At 42.2% G+C, this 19374-nt stretch overlaps 1 protein-coding gene across 11 annotated transcripts in view; it reads right to left on the bottom strand.

Annotated features, from left to right (window-relative positions):
- The window catches only part of LOC6553906 (dystrophin, isoforms A/C/F/G/H), a 136006-nt gene that overhangs the window by 13472 nt on the left and 103160 nt on the right, over positions 1–19374 (bottom strand). For 8 of the 11 annotated variants that reach the window (XM_015154802.2, XM_026978731.1, XM_026978757.1 and 5 more), the window contains 2 exons: positions 17585–17742; positions 9679–9729 (listed from right to left, as the gene is read on the bottom strand). In XM_015154802.2, coding sequence (XP_015010288.1) covers positions 9679–9729; positions 17585–17742 — 209 coding nt within the window. The remainder of the gene's footprint in view (positions 1–9678; positions 9730–17584; positions 17743–19374) is intronic. The other 3 variants (XM_026979003.1, XM_015154797.2, XM_015154803.2) reach the window with 1 other exon arrangement.

Genomic DNA, 19374 nt, shown 5'->3' with positions numbered 1-19374 from the left:
ACTTGTCGCGCGGCAAATAAACTGAAAGCGACTGACGAAGCCAAGTTGGCAGTGCATTTGGGCCAAGTTACCCACATTCAGTTGCATCAAATGGCAAAAAAGGCAAAAGGCAAAAGACTTTTTGATGGCCAGCAGACTTGTGGACTTGCCCATGGCCAGCAATAAAAGTCAAGAGTGCCAAGCGACATGGAACAATTTATCACAGGCAAATGATCAAAACAAGGCGAAAGGATCGGCAAACGGGGCGGAGGGCGGCTGAGTCCTGCCTTGAGGCAGTGGGCAATGGGCGTGGCACTGAAGGCTCTCCTCTCCGACTTAAAACGAATTTTCATATCAATTTCGACTTGGCTTTCGCCAAGGAGTGGGTGGCGCAGGGGCAACGCTTTGGATTCAATTGTTGAATTTTCCGCAAAGAACGAACTTGGCCGCCGGCGAAAATAACGTGGAAAATTTACAAGATGTTTTCGAAGCGATAAATAAAGTTGCAAATGTGAACTGCATCAGCTGCTCTCCCTCTGACCAGAAACCCTCCATTCTTCCATGCTGTTCCACTATTGAGGCTTGTGGAGCTGCAGAGCTTCGTTATGGCAATTTGCCTCAAATTGGTTGCTCTACGCATTCGCACAAATTGGGACTCTATATCTGAGTGTCTGAGTATCTGAGTATCTGCATCTGCGGCGGCCAGCTAAACTGGTTCAAAACTGTGTCTGTCAGGCGTGCTTTAAGACATGTTTATTGGCCAGATACAAATGTTTCCTTTTGGGATTGGCGGCGAGTGGGTGGCTGCTTCTCCGTGAGGTCCTGCTTGCAATTAATCGGCCAGGTTGCTCTTCCGCCCATTCCATTTTCCGGCAGTTCCATTTTAAGGTTTTTCCTTTTACGGCCGCCAAAGTCTCTATTCCGCCAGCGGGAGAAGTAATTTTCACAGCGTTTTATGGCCCCGCATTTGGATTAATAATAAATGCAGTGAGTGGGGGAGCGGCGCATAATAATATGCGAATATTTATGGCACTAGTAAAACGTTATGAGAGATTCGCTTATGACAGCCGCAGGAGTTTAAGAAGCACCACAATGAAGTTAGCCCAGACTTTGAGGTTGGCAGCCATTAAAGAGCCGACCCCGTATAATCTATTCAATTAGAAGAGTTGACCACCCGGCGGCTAGCAAAGTGGTTGGAAAAAGTGAGAACAAGTTTGCACGTAGCCCCCATCCGGAAGACGGACGTGAGTGTGTGCGCATGTCCTGGCCATTGTTTGTGAAAATTATTTTATAATCATTTTATCACATTTTCCAGCCAACCTGCCAGCAGCAGCAGAAGTTGAGTTTTCACTGGCACACCTGCTGCCAGGATAGAGATCCTCCATCCTGGCCAACAACAATGGCCACAGGCTCAAAGCCGAAAGCAGGAGCATGCTGGCAACTTTTGCCTTGCCATTGATGGCCCACACACACACACTCAGACGAACACACACATTTATGGCTTTGAATCTTCATTTTCCTTAGACAATGACAAAAATGGAGGATAATAGATAAAATTAAGTGCAACTGCAGCAGACAAGGAAGGAAGCAGCATGGATATGGCTGGCTTCTTGTGGGGTTTATTGTCGCCCTTCTGGCGGGGAGGCCAAGTCATGGATGCCATTAATAAAGTGCATTGAATTGGCTGCACGGCACTCAGCAGAAAATGGCGCCTGGCTTCGAGCATCCACCTCCTTTTTGGCCTGTAAAGCGTTTAGCGAAATTGTTGAACAAACATGGCGTAATGGGGAAGTGAGTTATGCTACGGATGGGGCACATAAAGCCATCCCGTGTGTCGCTGGTTCGGCAATGTTTCTTTTGAAATATGATCGGGTTTTGGTATTTAGCACAGCGTGCATTTCTTTATAAAGGTTTAATATTTACTAAAAAGGCCATTGGAGAACAGAGAGCAGATCTCGAAGCACGGAAATGGTTTCCGTGTTGATTAATAAAAAGAAAGCTGAATTATCGAGCTATCAGAGAGGAAGAACTTAAAACCTGAATAAAACATGAACAGTTCACCCAATTGATTGTAAACATTCTCCGATAGTAAACAGACCTTAAACATGGCTTTACAGGTTTTAAACGAATCTGGGCAGTTAAACGAATTTATGGAGTTAAGCCACTTCCGCTCTGATATAAGCCCGTCCAGCGATTAAGAGAATCGAAGACCTGCTATCGTTGTCACTTCACTTCCCACATTACTATCTTTTGGATGCTTGGCCACAACTTTCATTAAACCAGGGGCGCAATTTTAGTTCAGCAAATTAAATTAAGCATTCTGGGAAACACGCGAAGCCCGGCTGCTCATTGCGAAACCTTTATCGCCTTTTGAGGCGAAACTTTGCGTAACCTTTTACGCGGAAAATTCGTGGGAACCAAGCAGCCGCTTCAAGCACAAACTTTTAACCTTTGCCCTCCCCGCAAATTTCATCAAAATGTAGCCGCAAAATTGTACGCCGATTTCAGTTTGCAGAGCAGCGGCGAAGGGATCGCGATTGACACCTACGAAGGGTCTGTAGAAAGGATCCCCAAGGACTCGCTCATCCTGGCCATCATCTTTATGCAGGAGCAATAATAATTTTTAATGAGTTGTAAAGCATGTTTACAACTCTTCTTTTACTGCTTTAGAGGCGGCGGGAAAGCGAAAGTCGAGCACCTGAATTTGTATGCCACACATATATTCATCGCGCTTATTTGGTTGTACATTATATTTGATGGCTCAATTTCCGTTGCGGCGCCAACTTCCGTGCGCCGCCTTCAATGAGCCGAGCTAAAACACGCCCAAAACCAAAACAGCCTGAAAAAATGCGAAAAATCGAGATCCGAAAACAAACAAGCTGGTTTCCAGCTCGGAAAGTTGGTTGATATGCGTGATTAAGCACTGACAGATGCCCACCCCTCACTCGTTTTATTATTTTTCCCTGTTTTCTGCACCAAGCCCAGCTTTACATGATTGTTCCCTCTTTATTCGGGGACAAAAAGTGAAGCAGAAAAAATAATGATAAATATGCTGGAATCTATTTTGGGGGAATTTCGTAGGCGGGTGTGTCACTTAATGACTTTTCTGCTGAATGCCAAATGAACAAGTTCCACAGCAGGGGAATTCGGAAGAGGTAAAATGCTGCGGATCCGATGGAGTTGCTCCATCCATGTTACATTGTTTCCAGCGCGATTTTCTGTTGAAATTCGCGTCAGTCGCCAAGGTAACTGAACGAACTGAGGGATGTCAGATTGCTTTGTTTCGCAGTGGCATTATGTTAGACAAAACGGAAAACGATACGCTTTTTGTCTTCCCAAAAGGCTGAGATTTAAAAACGGGCAGTGCCGCTTACCTATTTAAATTCGAGTTAAATGAGGCAAGGAGTTCGAATAATTTGTCATGATACCCACGAACAAGATATCTACAAAACGCATGCTGTCAAAGGCAACATTAATAATACGGACTCTTCGGAAATTAAACCATTTTATTTTGAACCCAATGGAGGTAGACACATTTATTTCCAATTTCCAGATTCATTTCCCCTCTGCCTTTCTATACCCGTCCAAATCAGCTTAAAAGTGATTTTGTGCGAGTGTTTTCCCCGCTTTTGTTGAATGCAGTTCACTAATTAAGTGGATCTAAGCGCTTTCCAAACAACCAAATGCGAATGGCAGACAAAACGCTTTAAAGCCTCTCCCAAGAGCCAGACATCCGAATCGATTGGAACCTGGGGCGAAAAGTGCAGATCCCGGGGGAGTCTATACTTCGCTGGCTGCCTGACTGGATGGCCATCGTAATATATTTGCATTAACCCAGTGACACATTTTGACATAATCTGATTAATTGGCGTGTAAAGGAGAAATAAATTGAGCGGCGTCTAATGAACCGATGGCCGGAGGGAAGATGGCAGTTGCTAGATGCGAGATGCTAGATGCTAGATGGTAGCTGGTAGATGGAAAAGGCAGCTGCCAACAGAAGGAGACTGCCAGATGGCGCCGGACCGAGGAACGCCCACATGATAAGTGGATGGATTCCGTAAGGGGACTGCAAGTATCTCGCCTCAACAAAAATCCGCGGCGATGCAATAATTTGGCCTAACGAATGTTGATAATTTTTCACTATCCGACTATAAAGACACTGAGGAAATTCTGGGCTAATAAACACGATTGATTAGAAAAGATTTCGAACACAGTTTCAAGTTTCAATTGAATGAGATACAAAAGTCGATTTTTTAGGAACCCATAGTTAGCCATTTCGTTAGCCATTGCTATAATTTGTTATTTAATTGAATCACCACCAATAGTCCGCAGTACAGATTATGCCATCCTGACTTTTCTTCTCCAAACGCCATGTCTAATAGCTAATTGATGTCAACGGCTTGGCGGCAGTGGCAGCTGAAACCAGGAAGATTGAGCAACCAGGCCAGACCGCAAGACGTAGCTGCTCCTACTGCTCCGACCGACCTGATCCGCCAGCTTGCCCAGATTGGAGTGCTCCGCTGGCAACTCTATCAAAAGACGTGTCAAGAGTTGGCGGCGGCGTTTGGCTTTTCTTGTGGTTCGCAGCGTCTCGGTGTTTCGGTGTCTCAAAGTCCGCCACTTAACCGCCAACGCCGCAAAATCAATCAGCCATATTAATGCATAGGCATAGGGAGCAGCCACCCACCAGCAACACCCCATTCCTTGGCCCTTTTCAATTTATTAAACGACATTTGCTTAGCATTTTCGCCTAGATTTCCTTACACACAAAAACGGCGCGCCGCTGGCCCCAAAGCATCAATTTTTAATTTCATTAGCATGGAGGGCATAACCTACTTCACCCCCGTTTTCCGGATTTTTCATTATCTGTTTTTCCAATTTGCATGCGCCGGCCTCTGTTTCCTCGCCTGTCATTTAGCCATTTCGCCATTTTCCGGTTCATGCGTTGCTCGCATTTGAATTTTAAATGATTATTGATTTCGCATAGCTGGGCTCCCAAACGAATGGTATTTACAACACCGAATCGTTTCCAGTGGCCTATTTTTGGCTCAATTCGGTGGTCTTTGCTCAGGGTCAAATAAACTGCTAATTACCCAAAGTGCATGGTCCCAGTTCTCTAAACAAAACGATAAAGTTGAATGTAAACAATTTGCAGCGATGGCTGAAAAAATATTCACAAGGAAGTAAACAAAAGGTGGGTAAGAAAATAAAAGATTTCGGGTGCTATCTATCAACTGGAGCAATTGCTAAACTGGTCAACAGATGTTGCAGATTATGCGGCTTAAATTGGGCATATTAAAAAATAAATATTTAAGTAAACATTTTTTCCAGGTGCGTCTTACGGTTTGCTTTCTGTGCAGCAAAAGATTAAGCCAATTTGGACGCACAATGAATTCCCACAACTTTTATATTTGTTTTGGATAGACCAGACCATTTTAGATAAAAGCTCTGACTAATCACTCTGGCAACTGGCAGCCCGAAAAGAAGCCAACCAGTAGCATCATAAAGGTAATCGGAAAATGTTTATTTAATAAATAAATTGGAGAGAAATTGCGCAGCTTGCAGGTTGAATGCTTTTGGTGGGTGGCTGTTCGGTCACACACTGCCAGTATTTATTCAATTAAAATAATCATAAAGAGAAATGTTTATATTGCTGCTGCGCAAATATAAGTGGAATAACCAAAAATTATTGTTATGCATGTTTGGGTCCAGAGTATGCAAATAAAAATCGATGAATTAGGTGGGTATTTGAAGTGGTAATCCAAACATGACTCCATAGATTTTTTGTCGTCTTTAAGTTGGAATTTCTCTATGCTGGAACATAAATAAGGCTCCAATTAAAACTGCATTAGGGATTTTGTCGCTGGGAAAAGCTTTTCCAATTGTAACTTTCTTTTCCCCTTTTGCTGGCCATTTTATAATAGTTTGGTAATGCTTCACGGCTGACTAAATACGCCGGATTCGATTTGGTTTGCAGACTTTGATGCGGGCCGAACTCCGACTTTGATTAATGACTCAAATCCGATGGGTAGTACCTGACGAAATTTTCCCTAAGTTTCCTCCCCCCTTCTGCGCAAGAGTACATTTTCTGCTCAATTGGGCTGTCAACATTTGGACAAACATTTGAGCTCATTAGGGCATTAGGAATCATGAATACTTGGCTTCTGTCACAGGTTTAGAGTGCGCCTCTTGGGTAAACTGTTTGCTCCAGTGATTTGCATAATATGAGACTGGGTTTTGATCAGCAGTTAACAGAGGCATTGACTTGGGTTGGGCAATGAAGTTTTATTTATTTCCCAGGACTTCTAATTGAGCTATCTCCCCAAAAAGGAGGCGCTTGGCATTTAATTGAGTGCAACTGCATAATTGTTCAATTAAAGTGATTGTGTCAGCGCTGCAGCGGCAGCAAATGTTGCCGATAAACACGCCACAATTAGTGCAGCAATTTTTTAATTGATCGAAACACAACTGACATCGACGCCCCATTGACAGCTGCCACTGTTTTCCACTTCAAGTGCGTGAGGATGGGCAAAAAAACGTATCTGCAGCAAGTTGGCTACGTGAGGAATCGGGCAAAAACTCCCGCCATGTCTTGGGCCAATAAACCAAATTGTCCCAATCTGTAAATACATACGGGTTTATGTGTATCACACAGCCACGGAGAGCGAACAATGCGAACAAAGTGAGGCTGCCAATTCAGATTACCTGAATCGCTCCGTTTGTCAGATACTTTTTCTCCCATCGGTTTGTAAGCTTGTCGATAGATAAAACCGGCAGCAAATGCCACTTGTTCATTGAGATACAGAATTTGATTCATGCATTCGACTGCCGAGCTGCATTCTCTTTGGAATTTGTCATAACTTTTTGGCAGATATTCATGTATTTACTTCACCAGACATTGGTGATGTTGCAGTTGCTCTTAAAACTGAACTTTTTTGGTCAAAGAATCTTTTATGAAACATTTTTCTTAGCAAAAATAAATATTATATACAATATGCTCAGTCTTAAGCTGAGCCAACTCGACTTGAATTAAATTTTGTTCCTTATTTATAATATTTCCCTACAGCTCAAGATATCCAACTGCATTTTGCTCGGCTAAACTTTATGCACATAAAATGTTATTCGCTGCGAGTTTCATTCCCGGGACAGATGTAGATGTATCGGAATAGTCGAGTGAACTTTACTCCACACCCTGACAACGGCGAAAATGCCCGACTTTCTTATGCAATCCGGCAGATACTTTTTAGGCGAAAAGCCCTCCTGCCGCCCTGTCCTCCATCGAATTGACATGCAAAATGTGTGCTGTGGCGCCAGGCTGATGTCTGAGCTGCGAGTGCCAGCCATTTATTTGGCGCTGGTGGAATTGAGTTGCATTTGCCATTCGCCATTCGCCATTCGCCTGCAGTTGCCTTTTGCAGTCGCATCTGCGGGCCTATAAATAAGCACGTCACACCGTTAGCACCATTAACTGCATATTAATTGGCCGAAATAGACACCGTCGCAATGGCGACAGGACTAAGCCACGGGATTGCCTGACATTTGCCCAGGCTTAGATATTAGGTATGAGTGCTCCCTCGCGTGTGCGAATCTCCTCCAAATGCCAAGTGGCACTTGGAATGTGCCTCGAATGGCTGCTCACATTACCCACTTTTTTTTGGGCGCGGTGGAAGCCTTAATTGTGCCGAAACAAATATTTACTCCACTCGCGCATTTGGCGTACTAATAAATGTGACAGGCGCAACATGTAGTGCGGTATCTTACAGATACTTGTGCATCCCGCTCCCACTCGCACAGACATTCATCAGGCACAGTACGCATGCATAAATTAAGTGCAATTAGCATAAACAATTTTCAGCTTTTAACTGAACTGTTTGCAGCTCGGAACGCCAGAGGGGGAACTTGCAAGGGGGCATGGCGAACACATGGTCGGCATCCAGGGAACAACACACAAAATCTGAGGCCACAACGCAAGATGTTCCTCATATAGGGATGTGGCCAGTAAGTGAGCTTGTGTGGATAGATTACTTTTTGCCCAATTTGGCGGAATAGTGAACAATTTTGCGGCTATGCGTTACTTATGGGATGCAGTGCCATTGGGTTGCTCAAATGTTGTAGCAAGAACATTTTGGATATAAAGTAAAACCATTTGAAATGTATCCCTTAAAAGTAATATTGTATTGATATAAACTCGTATATAAAATAAATGAGACAAAATATTTTATTGATTGAACAAGTAAATGGTTTGTTTTGAAGTTTAGCTTGCGTTCCAAAGAATTTCCCTTAATTCTCAAAAATATCCATGTAATTGACACCCTTAAAGCCCGAAATTCCTAGAAAACCCTGCACTGCACCCTTGATTTTGAATAACCCCTTAATACCACCACATAACCCCTTATCTTTGTCAGTCTGATGATTTCATAATGCAGCTGCAGAAGTCTCGAGTAACTTGGTGAATTCCTTACTCGAAAAGCTCTTCTTATAAACACATGCATGTACTTAAAATCCAGAGTAACCAAAGTCCACAGAGGAACGGAACCGCCTTCTTCAACCCAAAACAACAGATCCGAATGGAACGCAATAAAACAGAAGCACATGATGGGTATCCGATCTCAGGCGCTGGTGTTTGTTTACAGAGTTTTACATACCATATGCATATGCATATGTATATAGGTACATATGATAGGTACAGGCATGTTTAAATATGACGTTTAAATGGCGTTTAGTACGTGAAATGTACGAAAATGCCGAGCACATGGCGAGCAGCAGCGGCAATCGCAAAATTCGCAGACTGCGGCGGGTAAATACAAGTATAATGCATATAAATAAATAAGTGAATTCGAGAAATTTAAGTGAAATTCGCGAAAGGCGAGACTTATCGTACGTATCGGTGTGTTGGCTGGCAAATGGGAAAAGCGCCGGCTCATCAGAACCCGAAACCAGACAGCAAAATATTTGGATATTTGGTTCCTACTGAAAGCAGATCTTCGTGTGGGAACTGGGTTTCCAATCGGTAGCTAAACGACGCCCAAGGTCGAATCGCTTTGGGGTTATTGGAAATCGTCAGTGTCAATAGGTTGAACTAGATTCCCCGAACAAAATGAGGCAACCGATTGTGTTCGCCTCGAATTCATCCAGCTGACAGCTGTAGAACTACTCCTTAATTGGTCGTTGCTCCGGGGCAGTCAGAAAAATCAAAATACTTAGTGACTCACTATTAACATTTGGGCTTTCAATTGAGATTCATTGCTGCGGCAGCGCAGATGAGTTAGGAATCTTTCTTATCGCGACTGTCTGGCAGTTCAAGTGGGTCGCCCCTCACAGAGTTCGAGTTCCAAATCCCCACAAGCCGCTGCCCGCTGTTTTATTGGTCGTCGTACGCAATAATTTTAATGCCTTGTCAACATCTTCAATAAAAAAGCACCATATCGCATGGGCGATACGGATCTGGCCCTTAAGCCCCTTAAAGTACCAGAGCTATCTGTTATGTTAGATAAATGTGTCACATTGATGATGTTCTACTTGTAACCGGAATGCAAATGGAAATGGGAATTGCTCTTGTGCCAAATGAATATTATTGTTATGGGGTGAGATTCATTTCTTTTGGGGGCAGGGGCTCCCACCAGCGCTCATGGGTTAATAAAAACAGGAATGTGAACGACAGACAAATTATGGGAAAACAAAGGAAAATAGAAAACATACTTTGAGCGTGTTGGAAATTAGAATTTCCGATACAACCGATACGGATTGCGGCTGGAAAAATAAAACAAGAAATGTGATCACTTAGACAGGGAATTAAGCATTCGTGATAGATAATGAAAACTGCAATGAACAGAAACACAGTATGCATGGGTGTTAATATTTCAACTTCAAGCTGACATCATCGCGAAGATCGGGAGACAATGATATTTGGCAGGGGTTAAGGAACGGAAATCGTCGAAAATTGGGGCCACAGCGGGCAGTCCGTCCGAGCAAATAAATTAACCATACCCGTATTGATGGAGTTTAGAAAGTTTAACAGAGGCGAGAAAAGTCGAGTGGCCAGGCAGATGGCGCCAGTGTGCCGCCGATTTGAGTCACATGCGCTCCAATTAAGCAACTGACACTGAAAACCATTAAAAAATGAGTAAAGGAACAACAATGTGTCCCTGCCAGATAAGCATATAACAAGTTATATGCGCAAGAACAACAACTCAAACTCAAGATGCTGAGGCACAATGCAAAACTGTTAAGCTTTGAGATGCAAAGATATATGTATTTCCATATGGAAACACGAGTAACACTCGGAACGATGACAAAGATAAAGCGACAACAAAGGAGAATAAGATACAGCGCAAGCAAAGACGGCGAAGTAAGAGACAACTTTAACAAATAAAACGGGCAGGACACTAAATCTCCTTATGCGCGCCCAACAAAATTCAATAAAATGCTAAGTAAATAATAACAAACGACCTTGCCAAGAGGAAATCCTCGGTTCCCCAGGTTGTGTATCTTTTCCCCCCTGAGTTCTCCTTTTCGACAGTTTCGCGTGGGATATTGAGCATCCACACCTCGAGAGATTTGCTGCTCGCCGAGATGCAAATGGGATTCCTCTCGGATGTGAAGGAATTTCCAGAACTAAGCCTATCTTCGGATTCTCGGCAGGCAATTACTTTAAGTATCTGACAGAACGTCAAACCTTGGGCAGTTGGCTTGTAAAGAGTGAGACTGAAGTTGTATTAATTTGTGAATTCGCAACCCAGGACCATTTTCTCGCTGTGCATTCTACCCACACAAACGAGTCAGCGAGAGAGTGAGATGGGCGCTTTCCCGTGATAATTCTTTAAAATACACTTCCATTGCGTTTGCCATATTGTAATTTCTACTCGCCAAAAGCTGAACTAGCATAATTTTTCTTAACGCCGTTGTCATGTTTTTTAAGCAGTTGTTCCCATCGCCACGGGAGAGAAAACAAAATCACTGCACATTTCTTGTGCGATTTACGATTTTTAGTGTTCATTTGCCGTTTAAGAACGGCGGTGAAAATAATGGTGTATTGAACACGCGCTACCACAAGTTGGTGAAAAGTGCGCACACTTTTAAACGTGACTGTTACAAAGAATTTTTGTTTCATTTATCACACAACACAAATGCACTAAGTTCTGGTGCTATTATACTTTCTGTTGTTACTCTGGTTGTCTGGTTGTCTGGTGGCCACAGCGTTGACGAAAAATGATTATAATAAATTCGACCTTATTACTCTTGTTACTTTCGTTTGTTTTGCCACTGAAAAAATAAAGTATAACACCAGAACAATTTATTTCTGCAATTTTTTTCCCCGACGTTGGTTTACAATTGCGACTGAGAAGGTGAATATATAACTGGGGAATATTTTTCGCACTTTAAACACTTTTTCTGTGAGGTTACGTTTTTTTAAAAATGATCCTTGAGTTAGGAATCTGATTTTTTTCATGGGTACTATCTTTTTTGTACTTTTTTTACCGGCAGATTGCGATCACGACAAAAAACGCAACCAGCTTACGCGCCGCCGTTTCGAAAACTGACCCAACAACAAAGCCGGCGAGCGATGGAGAGCGAGGCGCTGCAGCACTCGAAAAAGCACTCAAAAGATACTCAAAAACACTCGGAAAACACTCGAAAAAACTCACACTTCCAAAAAACGAAACTTGTTCTCTCGCCAAGAACTTGTTGCTCACTCTGCGAGTTTTGTTTATGCCTTGTTTATGTCTTCATGCTGCACTATCCACTCAACCTGCCTCTGCCACTCACTCGTTAGGTTAACTCATTAAGTGGTTGTCACGCTGAGTGCTCCAATTGAGTGCCACTCACGAGTGTTGTTATAATTTTTCAATCTGCCAGATACTTCTTCGCCCCTCCCTGGCCGTGCGTGGCTTTATTTATTGCCCGAGTTTGGGGCTCATTTCGATACAATTTATAAATGCATTTGAATGGCGTGTTTTTGTGGTCGCTCTTTATCTTCCCGCATTTTTGGTTTGTTTTGTTTTGGTTGGTTTTACTCGTTTGTTTTTATGACATTTTTATTTGATAATTTACACGCATTTTTTGCGCGATTTTTGTTCTCATGGGACTCGTTTTTCAATGAATGATTCTTGTGACTCACAACAAATATGTGTGTTGTTTGGGTGTGGAATAAAAAGAGAGTTTTCAAAAGGGATGTAGTGAAAATAATTCAAACCTATATGTTTTAAGTAATTTATTGTAATCTGATTTTTTTTCGAGTTCCGCCTTTCATACAAATCAAAGAAATGTGAAGAAAGAAGCACTTAAATGTTGTTTTAAAACTATTGTTTAAGTGCTTCTGAATTGTATTTCCAGCTTTGAGTTTATTTCCATATCCCTAACTGATGTCTAGTTTTTATTATATTCTGCCAGGCGAATCTTGTAACGAAAATGCGTTACTTTTTATTTTTTTTGCGGCTTACAAAAAAGAGAAATGCAAAATTGGTATATATTTTTCCCGTTTGTCCGCTCACACGTGACAAAGTGTGAAAAATGCCCCCAGCTCTGAAGCGTATTTTTCTTTTTTGGGATTGTCTTAAGCCTACACTTGCTTTAAAAGGCGGGGAAAAGGATGTGGAAAATGTGGAAATTTATGAACTGCAGACGCGACAAAAAAACGACGGAGAGGGGGCCAAATCTTCAGCAATAGTTCGTTTGCCTCTCTGTCTGCGAAGTGCGGCCGGAAAATCTATTTTCGAGCTCATAATTTTCCTTTCCAGTCTGCCACCTTGTAGGGCAGTATTTCCTCCATCTCCACCCTCGTGTGAATATTTATCTTTGGCCAGGCGATTTGTCGTATGCCAAGATAAAAACAGAAACCGAAAAGCAAACCGACAAAAATCCTAACGCCAAAAATGCATCTGGGATTCGGATTCCCTGAATTCGGAAAATGAAATTGAATTCTCTTCCTCTGTTGCTTGGCTTCTAATTGTTTTATGAGGTTTTTGCATACTTCCTCTGTCTATTTCGTGTTGGTTTGAGTATCTCAGTTTTGTTTTGTTTGTGGCACTTATTAATGAACGGGAGATTTCAAAAGAGACTGCTGATAACACAAACTTTCGTTGGAGCTCTGAACTTACAAAATTATTCAAGACAGTGGATTTGACGTATATGAATGCAGAACCAGCTTATTAATAAATAAACCACGAGTATTTTCATTAAAATATGACCAATGTTTTCGGAATATCCCTATTTTTATAACTTCTACTACCCCGTCCCACTTAATGGAAAAGCAATGCCAATTAGAGAACTATTTCATGCCATATTGTAAGCCCGCCGGCAAATATTTACCAAATGTTTGTTTTTGCTCCCACGAACGCCAGTCAGAAGAAAAACATACAATAAATGGCAAATATTTATGAAATGAAAATCCTCGACCCTGCAGAAGGGTCAACAGGGTGAAATTGGAAAAAGTTGACTGCCGCACAAAATGGCGCCGTTGGCCAATGGAAAAAGGAGCAGAATCGTGCAGAAATATTGACAGGCCAAATGAATTGTCCATATGGTGAGCCACGTTCCAAATAGAGGAAACTCTGTGTGTGGCAATATAAAGCACAACACGTTTGACAATTATACATTGGTTACATTTCGTGGCATTTTTGTGCAGTTTGCGCAAACAAGAGCGCAATAAAAAACGAAGAGATAGACACAAAAAGCAAAAATAAAATGGCGCAAAAAGTCAGACACTGGAGTGCAATATGCGGTTATTACGATGATTGTGGGCGTTGCAAAGGATCCACTCCCAGTTACAGCCGTAAAAATAAACGGAGAGCAGAAAGCCGCATGGTTAAGGAATTTTTGCGTGACAATCAATTGATTTCCCATGCGGTTGAGGAGAAATGATATATTTTTCTATACTTGACGTGTAATTTTCGCCCATTTTCCACAGCTCTCAGCTGCTGTCTTCTGTTGACACTTCTTGTTACTCCACTTTTTATCCTTGTTAAAGGAGGCATTTTATTATGGCGAAAGTCCTTTATTTGGATAACCATTTCGAAGTGTATTAATTTTAAAAGGGGGTATTTAAATGGATTAATTCCCCATTAATTTATGTTAAAACGGGATTATTGGGATTGCCATTAAGCAAATGAATTGAATTGAATTCATTTATTTCTATAAGCCAAACATATGTAAAGCTATTAAATTATATGTTTCTTTTTACCAATTTATAATATACACCTTTGTTTTTGAAAATAATTTAAGTCACATTTTAATAGGCAATTTTTTACCATTTTCAATTCATAAATGATTCATAAATGTTGCATACTTCTAGGCACCGTTTCCACTTGGTTGGGTTGTTGTCTTGGCTAAGGACAAGTGTGCATGTGCACAATATTTACGAAATTGTTTTATTAGCTTTTGTTGCTTACTGCCCAGTCGGTAATCCCTGTTGCTAAATCAAAATTTCCATAGATAATATTTCTGCTAGTGTCAACCGGGGCTAGTAGTTCGCAAAGTGTGCCATAAATCACTGGCCACCGAGCACAAGCGCTCGCACATGCATCACACACTGCGTATGAGTGATTTATTAAACTATTTTGTGTCGAAGTGAGGGCGAGGCAGCTAACTAAATTGATTTCATTGTGTGTCCCAGCCTGCATAATAAACCAAGCACAAACACAAGCTGCAACGAAAACTTTTAGCCTCAGCAAGGACATTTTTCAGCAGCTTTTACTTGAAGTGGCCAGAGGAGCAGAGGACAACGTCCAAGTAGCAGCAGCTTCGTCCGAGTGACCATAAGGGGTTAAATAAGTTGCCTTCCCATGTCCTGCTTCCATATCGACCACATGTGGTTAAATTATGGCCAGAGCTGACTGCCCTTACACTGCTTGCTGCTATTTTTGCAGCAATTTTCCGGGAAATCAATGAAACATATTTCAAAGCGTTAAGCAATTGCTTTTTAGCGTCCATTCAGCATGCCACTGCGGACTGCCAATTCCACAGTTTACCCATTTTAAGTGGACGGTTCTCCGATTCCATTCGATTCGATTGGATTCTCTGGAGCGTGCTCCGCATGGGGATTCGCATTCACGCATTTGGAGCAGCCCGTTCCTCTGCTCTTGTCGAGCCAACTCCATAAAATTCAGAATCTCGAATTATTTGCCAAATGAGCCAGAAGTAGTTCTGTGGCATTGTCTGCTCCGACCAACCCTTTTCATTAGCATGGCAGGGCCGACATTCCACATCTGATTGAGTTTGTGGGCGATTGCCAAGGAATTTCGGCGTGACATTGATGTTGATGGGCGCCATGCACCAAGAGGAGCACGGTGGGCTTGTGGATGTGGAGATGTGGAGATGCCTACCAGTTTGATTGAAGAGTCTGGCTGGGCATTGCATTGAGGCTTACCAAAGCCAGTACTAATCAAACTTCATTAAGGTTGAATGCTTGATTGCAAGTGCACGCTAGGGGAACCTACGGTTCTGATTCAATATTTTTCCTTGTCTGCACTGTAATTTTATTAACTGCCATTAATTGCTTAAATACCAAATCGATATGTAAAGGAGATTCTCGAAAATGTCAGATAATTCCTCTCCTGATAGGCTCCAAATACATCCCTTCGCCCTGCCTTGCAAATGGCATTTGCCCACAAAAAGTTTTTATTCAATTAATAGAAATTTTCTCCCTGTGGTCAATTACCCAAGCTGACCACTATTCAGTGGCTTAAAGGGGAGGAAGGGTTTCGCTTCGGATACTACACTGGCTAAACTTTGCCTCAGCTATTTGGCGACTTCATTTAACGTGGCCCATCCAGGCTTTCATAAAACAGTCGCAAAGTTTGCAGATTCTCCCCCGTACCCTTATTTCTTCCCTGCTCTGCATCCGTGTAATTGTTTTAAGTTGCATTTATTTAAACTTTTTATATGCCAAGCGCACCAAACTTTTCGATTTTTTCTAGCCGGCAAACTTTCTTCCGTCGTTTCTTTTTTAATTTTCACTTTTGTCTCCCCTTTTAATGCGTACACTCCCCTTTTAATTTTTGCACATTTATAATTTTGAAAAAAGTTTTCCTTATCAGTATTTTCTGTTTCGCCAGGAAAAAATTAAAAAACATTTTCGTGTAAGGCTGGGCGAGTACTGCCATAAAAGTTGACCAACTTTTACAGGTAGGTAACGAGTTTTTCAGCCGCTTTTAACTTGATTTGTATGCTAGTCCGAAAAAATATGAAACGCACTACACTGTTAAGCACTTTCGAGGAGTCTGCAATTTTCCTGGGTGTCGAGTGGCATTGAGAGATTATTTTCCGTCGATTTCCGCTGATCCAATTGGTCGGGAATCGAGTGAACCGGAAACCAGTTAACCAAAACGAATTTATCAAGAACCATTTGAAAAAGTGCGGCGGCAAACGCGTTATTAAATTCGTTTGAACAAATTTAGCCGAAGTGGAAATCAAACGGACGAATTTATTTGAATTTTAAACGGTTTTCATAACCTCGCCGCAGACACCATAATAAATTTATAGTTTCGTTATATTAAGCCTACAACTGGGTCAACATTTTGCTTTGATTAGATCTGCCTGCAAAAGGGCCAACAAACATGTTTTCCAAAATCCCAATAGTACAATTAATCTATCAAGAGAACTCATGATTTAAAACAAAAAGTGGATAAGTATGAATAATAGGAAAATTCGGTATTGTTTGGTGGCTTACTTCAGATTATGATTTATGTTTAAGCATTTATTAGCTTAGCTGGGTCTTCTATTGAGCAAGTGAAATTGAGAAAACTTTATTTCCGACTACAAGTACAACTCAAGCGCTGTTTTTATGTGCTTGCTGCTGTTTTGATTCCAGGATTTCTCGATTTTCATGACTATTGCCTTTTGGTAGTGCCATTTCCCCCTGTATTGCTTTTCTGAAGCATTGACTTTCGCTTGGCTGGCCGCTGAGAGTATGCCACCTACAAAAACTCGCACAAGAGCGGACGAGTATCGCATACAATATGTGCACTTTATGCGCTTTGATATTTTATACATTTTGTGCCCTCTGAACGAGTTGTTTTTGCCCCGAAATGGGGACTGGTGTGTCCCATGTTGAAGCCATTGTTTGCACAGTCTGCGTGACGTTTTTATGCGATCAAACATTGTTGCATCAAATTTACGGTGCGTATGAGTAACGATGCCAGCAGCAGACATCCGAAATAGCCTCCTTTCCCCCGTCCCGTTGCGCTATCCTGTCCACACATTCATGTCCTTGCGGTGGAATATATTGTGTTGTTGTTGTGCGACAGACTAAGCCTCGAACGACTGGCGTCATAAAAAACACACTTGCATTTATTAGCCCAAAAAATGCAGGAAACGAAAAAGGACAAAGTATTCGGAGCTGGAAATAAACTTTTTGTTGTGGCCACAGCGAATGTAATTGAATAAAGTATTTTCGCAGCGGAAAATATGCCAGGAATATACTTATTCGGAAAAACAAACTAAATTCGATGTGCCCTTTTCTCCCATCAAAGAAGGGACACTTAACGAGCAGTTGTAAAAATGGAAAATTACGCGCCAGTTCGAGTTCAAATTTCCACGAGGCCCCAAAGTCAAATTACGAAAATGTCACGCAGGAAATGAGAGGCAAAAGTTGCGAGTCTCGACTTACCGTCATGTACTCATCCAGGCGATGCTTCCAATTGTCAGATCTATCGATTAGATTGTTCCACTGCTCGGAAAGTTTTCCCACCTCCCGCCGGATGCTGCGTGTTAGCTCACGGCTCTGCTCCTCGGCGGACATGTAACGCGAGTCGGAATCATGGTTGGCTGCGGGGAGAGGGAAGAGATTATGATAAGGAAATGTTCGTTACTAAATTTGTGAAAATCAAGTCAAAGTCAAAGACAAAGACAAAGTTCTGGCAAAAAGACAATTGCGCTGCCGTCAAATTGAGGAGGATCCCGCCAGGATTCCCCACCTGGCACGCACAGGAGTTTATGAATTAGAGATGATATTATGGCTCGATGATTGTGTGCTGCCGAACTGGCATCTTTGGCATCCTTGATTATGCCGATTGCAGCCCGTGATTAAATTTGCAATAAAATAATCTCTCGGACAGGTAAGCTCTGGGGGAAAGCCAGCCCACAAGCTGAGTGGAAACAAAGGGAAACTCAAACTTGATTCGGCAGGGGAATCAATTAGCTGGCCGGGCAAGTTAAAGCAAAAGTTTCGAGGCAAACTCGATTCACATCGATGTCTTTAAGCCATCGATTAGCTTCGATGAGACCGCAAAAAGCAACAGAGCAGCTCAGCTATTTCCTTCCACAACAGCGAAAGATGAGAGCCAAAGCCAGTCGTCGTCGGCAGTGGGAAAATCGAAAAGGAAAAGTGTCAGGAAATTTGAAAGACAAACTGACGCGCTCTGCGGCGAAGGGAAATGCAATAGCAGATCCTTGGACGAAAGGACCAACTGACTGATAGTCGAGTGGCAGCTGCTGCTCCTTCCCATGCTGCTACTGCTTCTGCTGCTCCTGCTGCTTTATGGGCAGGCCAAAACAGTCGCACAGAAAAGAAGGCAACAAGGCGAACTCAAAGTTGGCTAAATCCGAATTTAATTTAATGCACGGACGGAGACAGCGAGCAACTTTTATGGCCAAAGGAGAGGTTGGACAGCTGGTAATGTGATGCTAAGCAAATATCGAGAGTTGAGCTGAGTTTTCCCATCCCGTCTCCATCGAAGTTCCGTTGTAATATTCAAATTCAATTTAAAGATTGAGTTTATCGCTCTGCATGTTTTCTGCTTTTTGCTCGCATCGCTGCCTTTCTGGAGCGAAACTTTTCTTTTTCAATTCTGACTTTATAGAAAGAACTTGCATAAAAGTTGATATTGAAATGAATATTGGTGGGTTTTGAGGAAATATAAAAATAAATATATTTTTATTGGCACAATACAATACACGAATTAAAGATCTGTATCCAAAACTGAGCTGGACCATATAAACCCGATTAAAACTTGGTTTTGTCGAGCTCTACAGCTCAATTTGCCAATACACAATGCCCGTACTATACTACTATAACTATAATACTAATACTAGCTAATCGTAGGCATTCACATTCATTTAACTCGGTACAGGAAAAAGAACGGCTAAAATCAAAGGCCACAAACTGACGGTGTGATGGGGACTCGGCCAAATCTCTCCCACAGCTGATGGCTGGCACTAATAGCGTACTAATCGCTCTAATTGCTCTGGTCGCAATTATCATTGACGCCTTCCCAGCCTTGCCACAACCTCCCCATGCCAGAAAAAAACGAAAACAAATCCCCAACCAAGCTCCAGCCTCTGCCACCGAACTAAATCCACACAGCCATTTGCTAAATTGTTAACTAAAGGCTACAAAAAAAAACTACGATGCCAACTAAAGCCAGCACTGAGGTTTTGGGGGTTTTAGATCGGGTCTAT

Source organism: Drosophila erecta, unplaced genomic scaffold (genome assembly GCF_003286155.1).
Source record: "Drosophila erecta strain 14021-0224.00,06,07 unplaced genomic scaffold, DereRS2 tig00000000-arrow-pilon, whole genome shotgun sequence".
Taxonomy (NCBI): domain Eukaryota; kingdom Metazoa; phylum Arthropoda; class Insecta; order Diptera; family Drosophilidae; genus Drosophila; species Drosophila erecta.
This window is presented reverse-complemented; position numbering and strand designations above follow the sequence as displayed.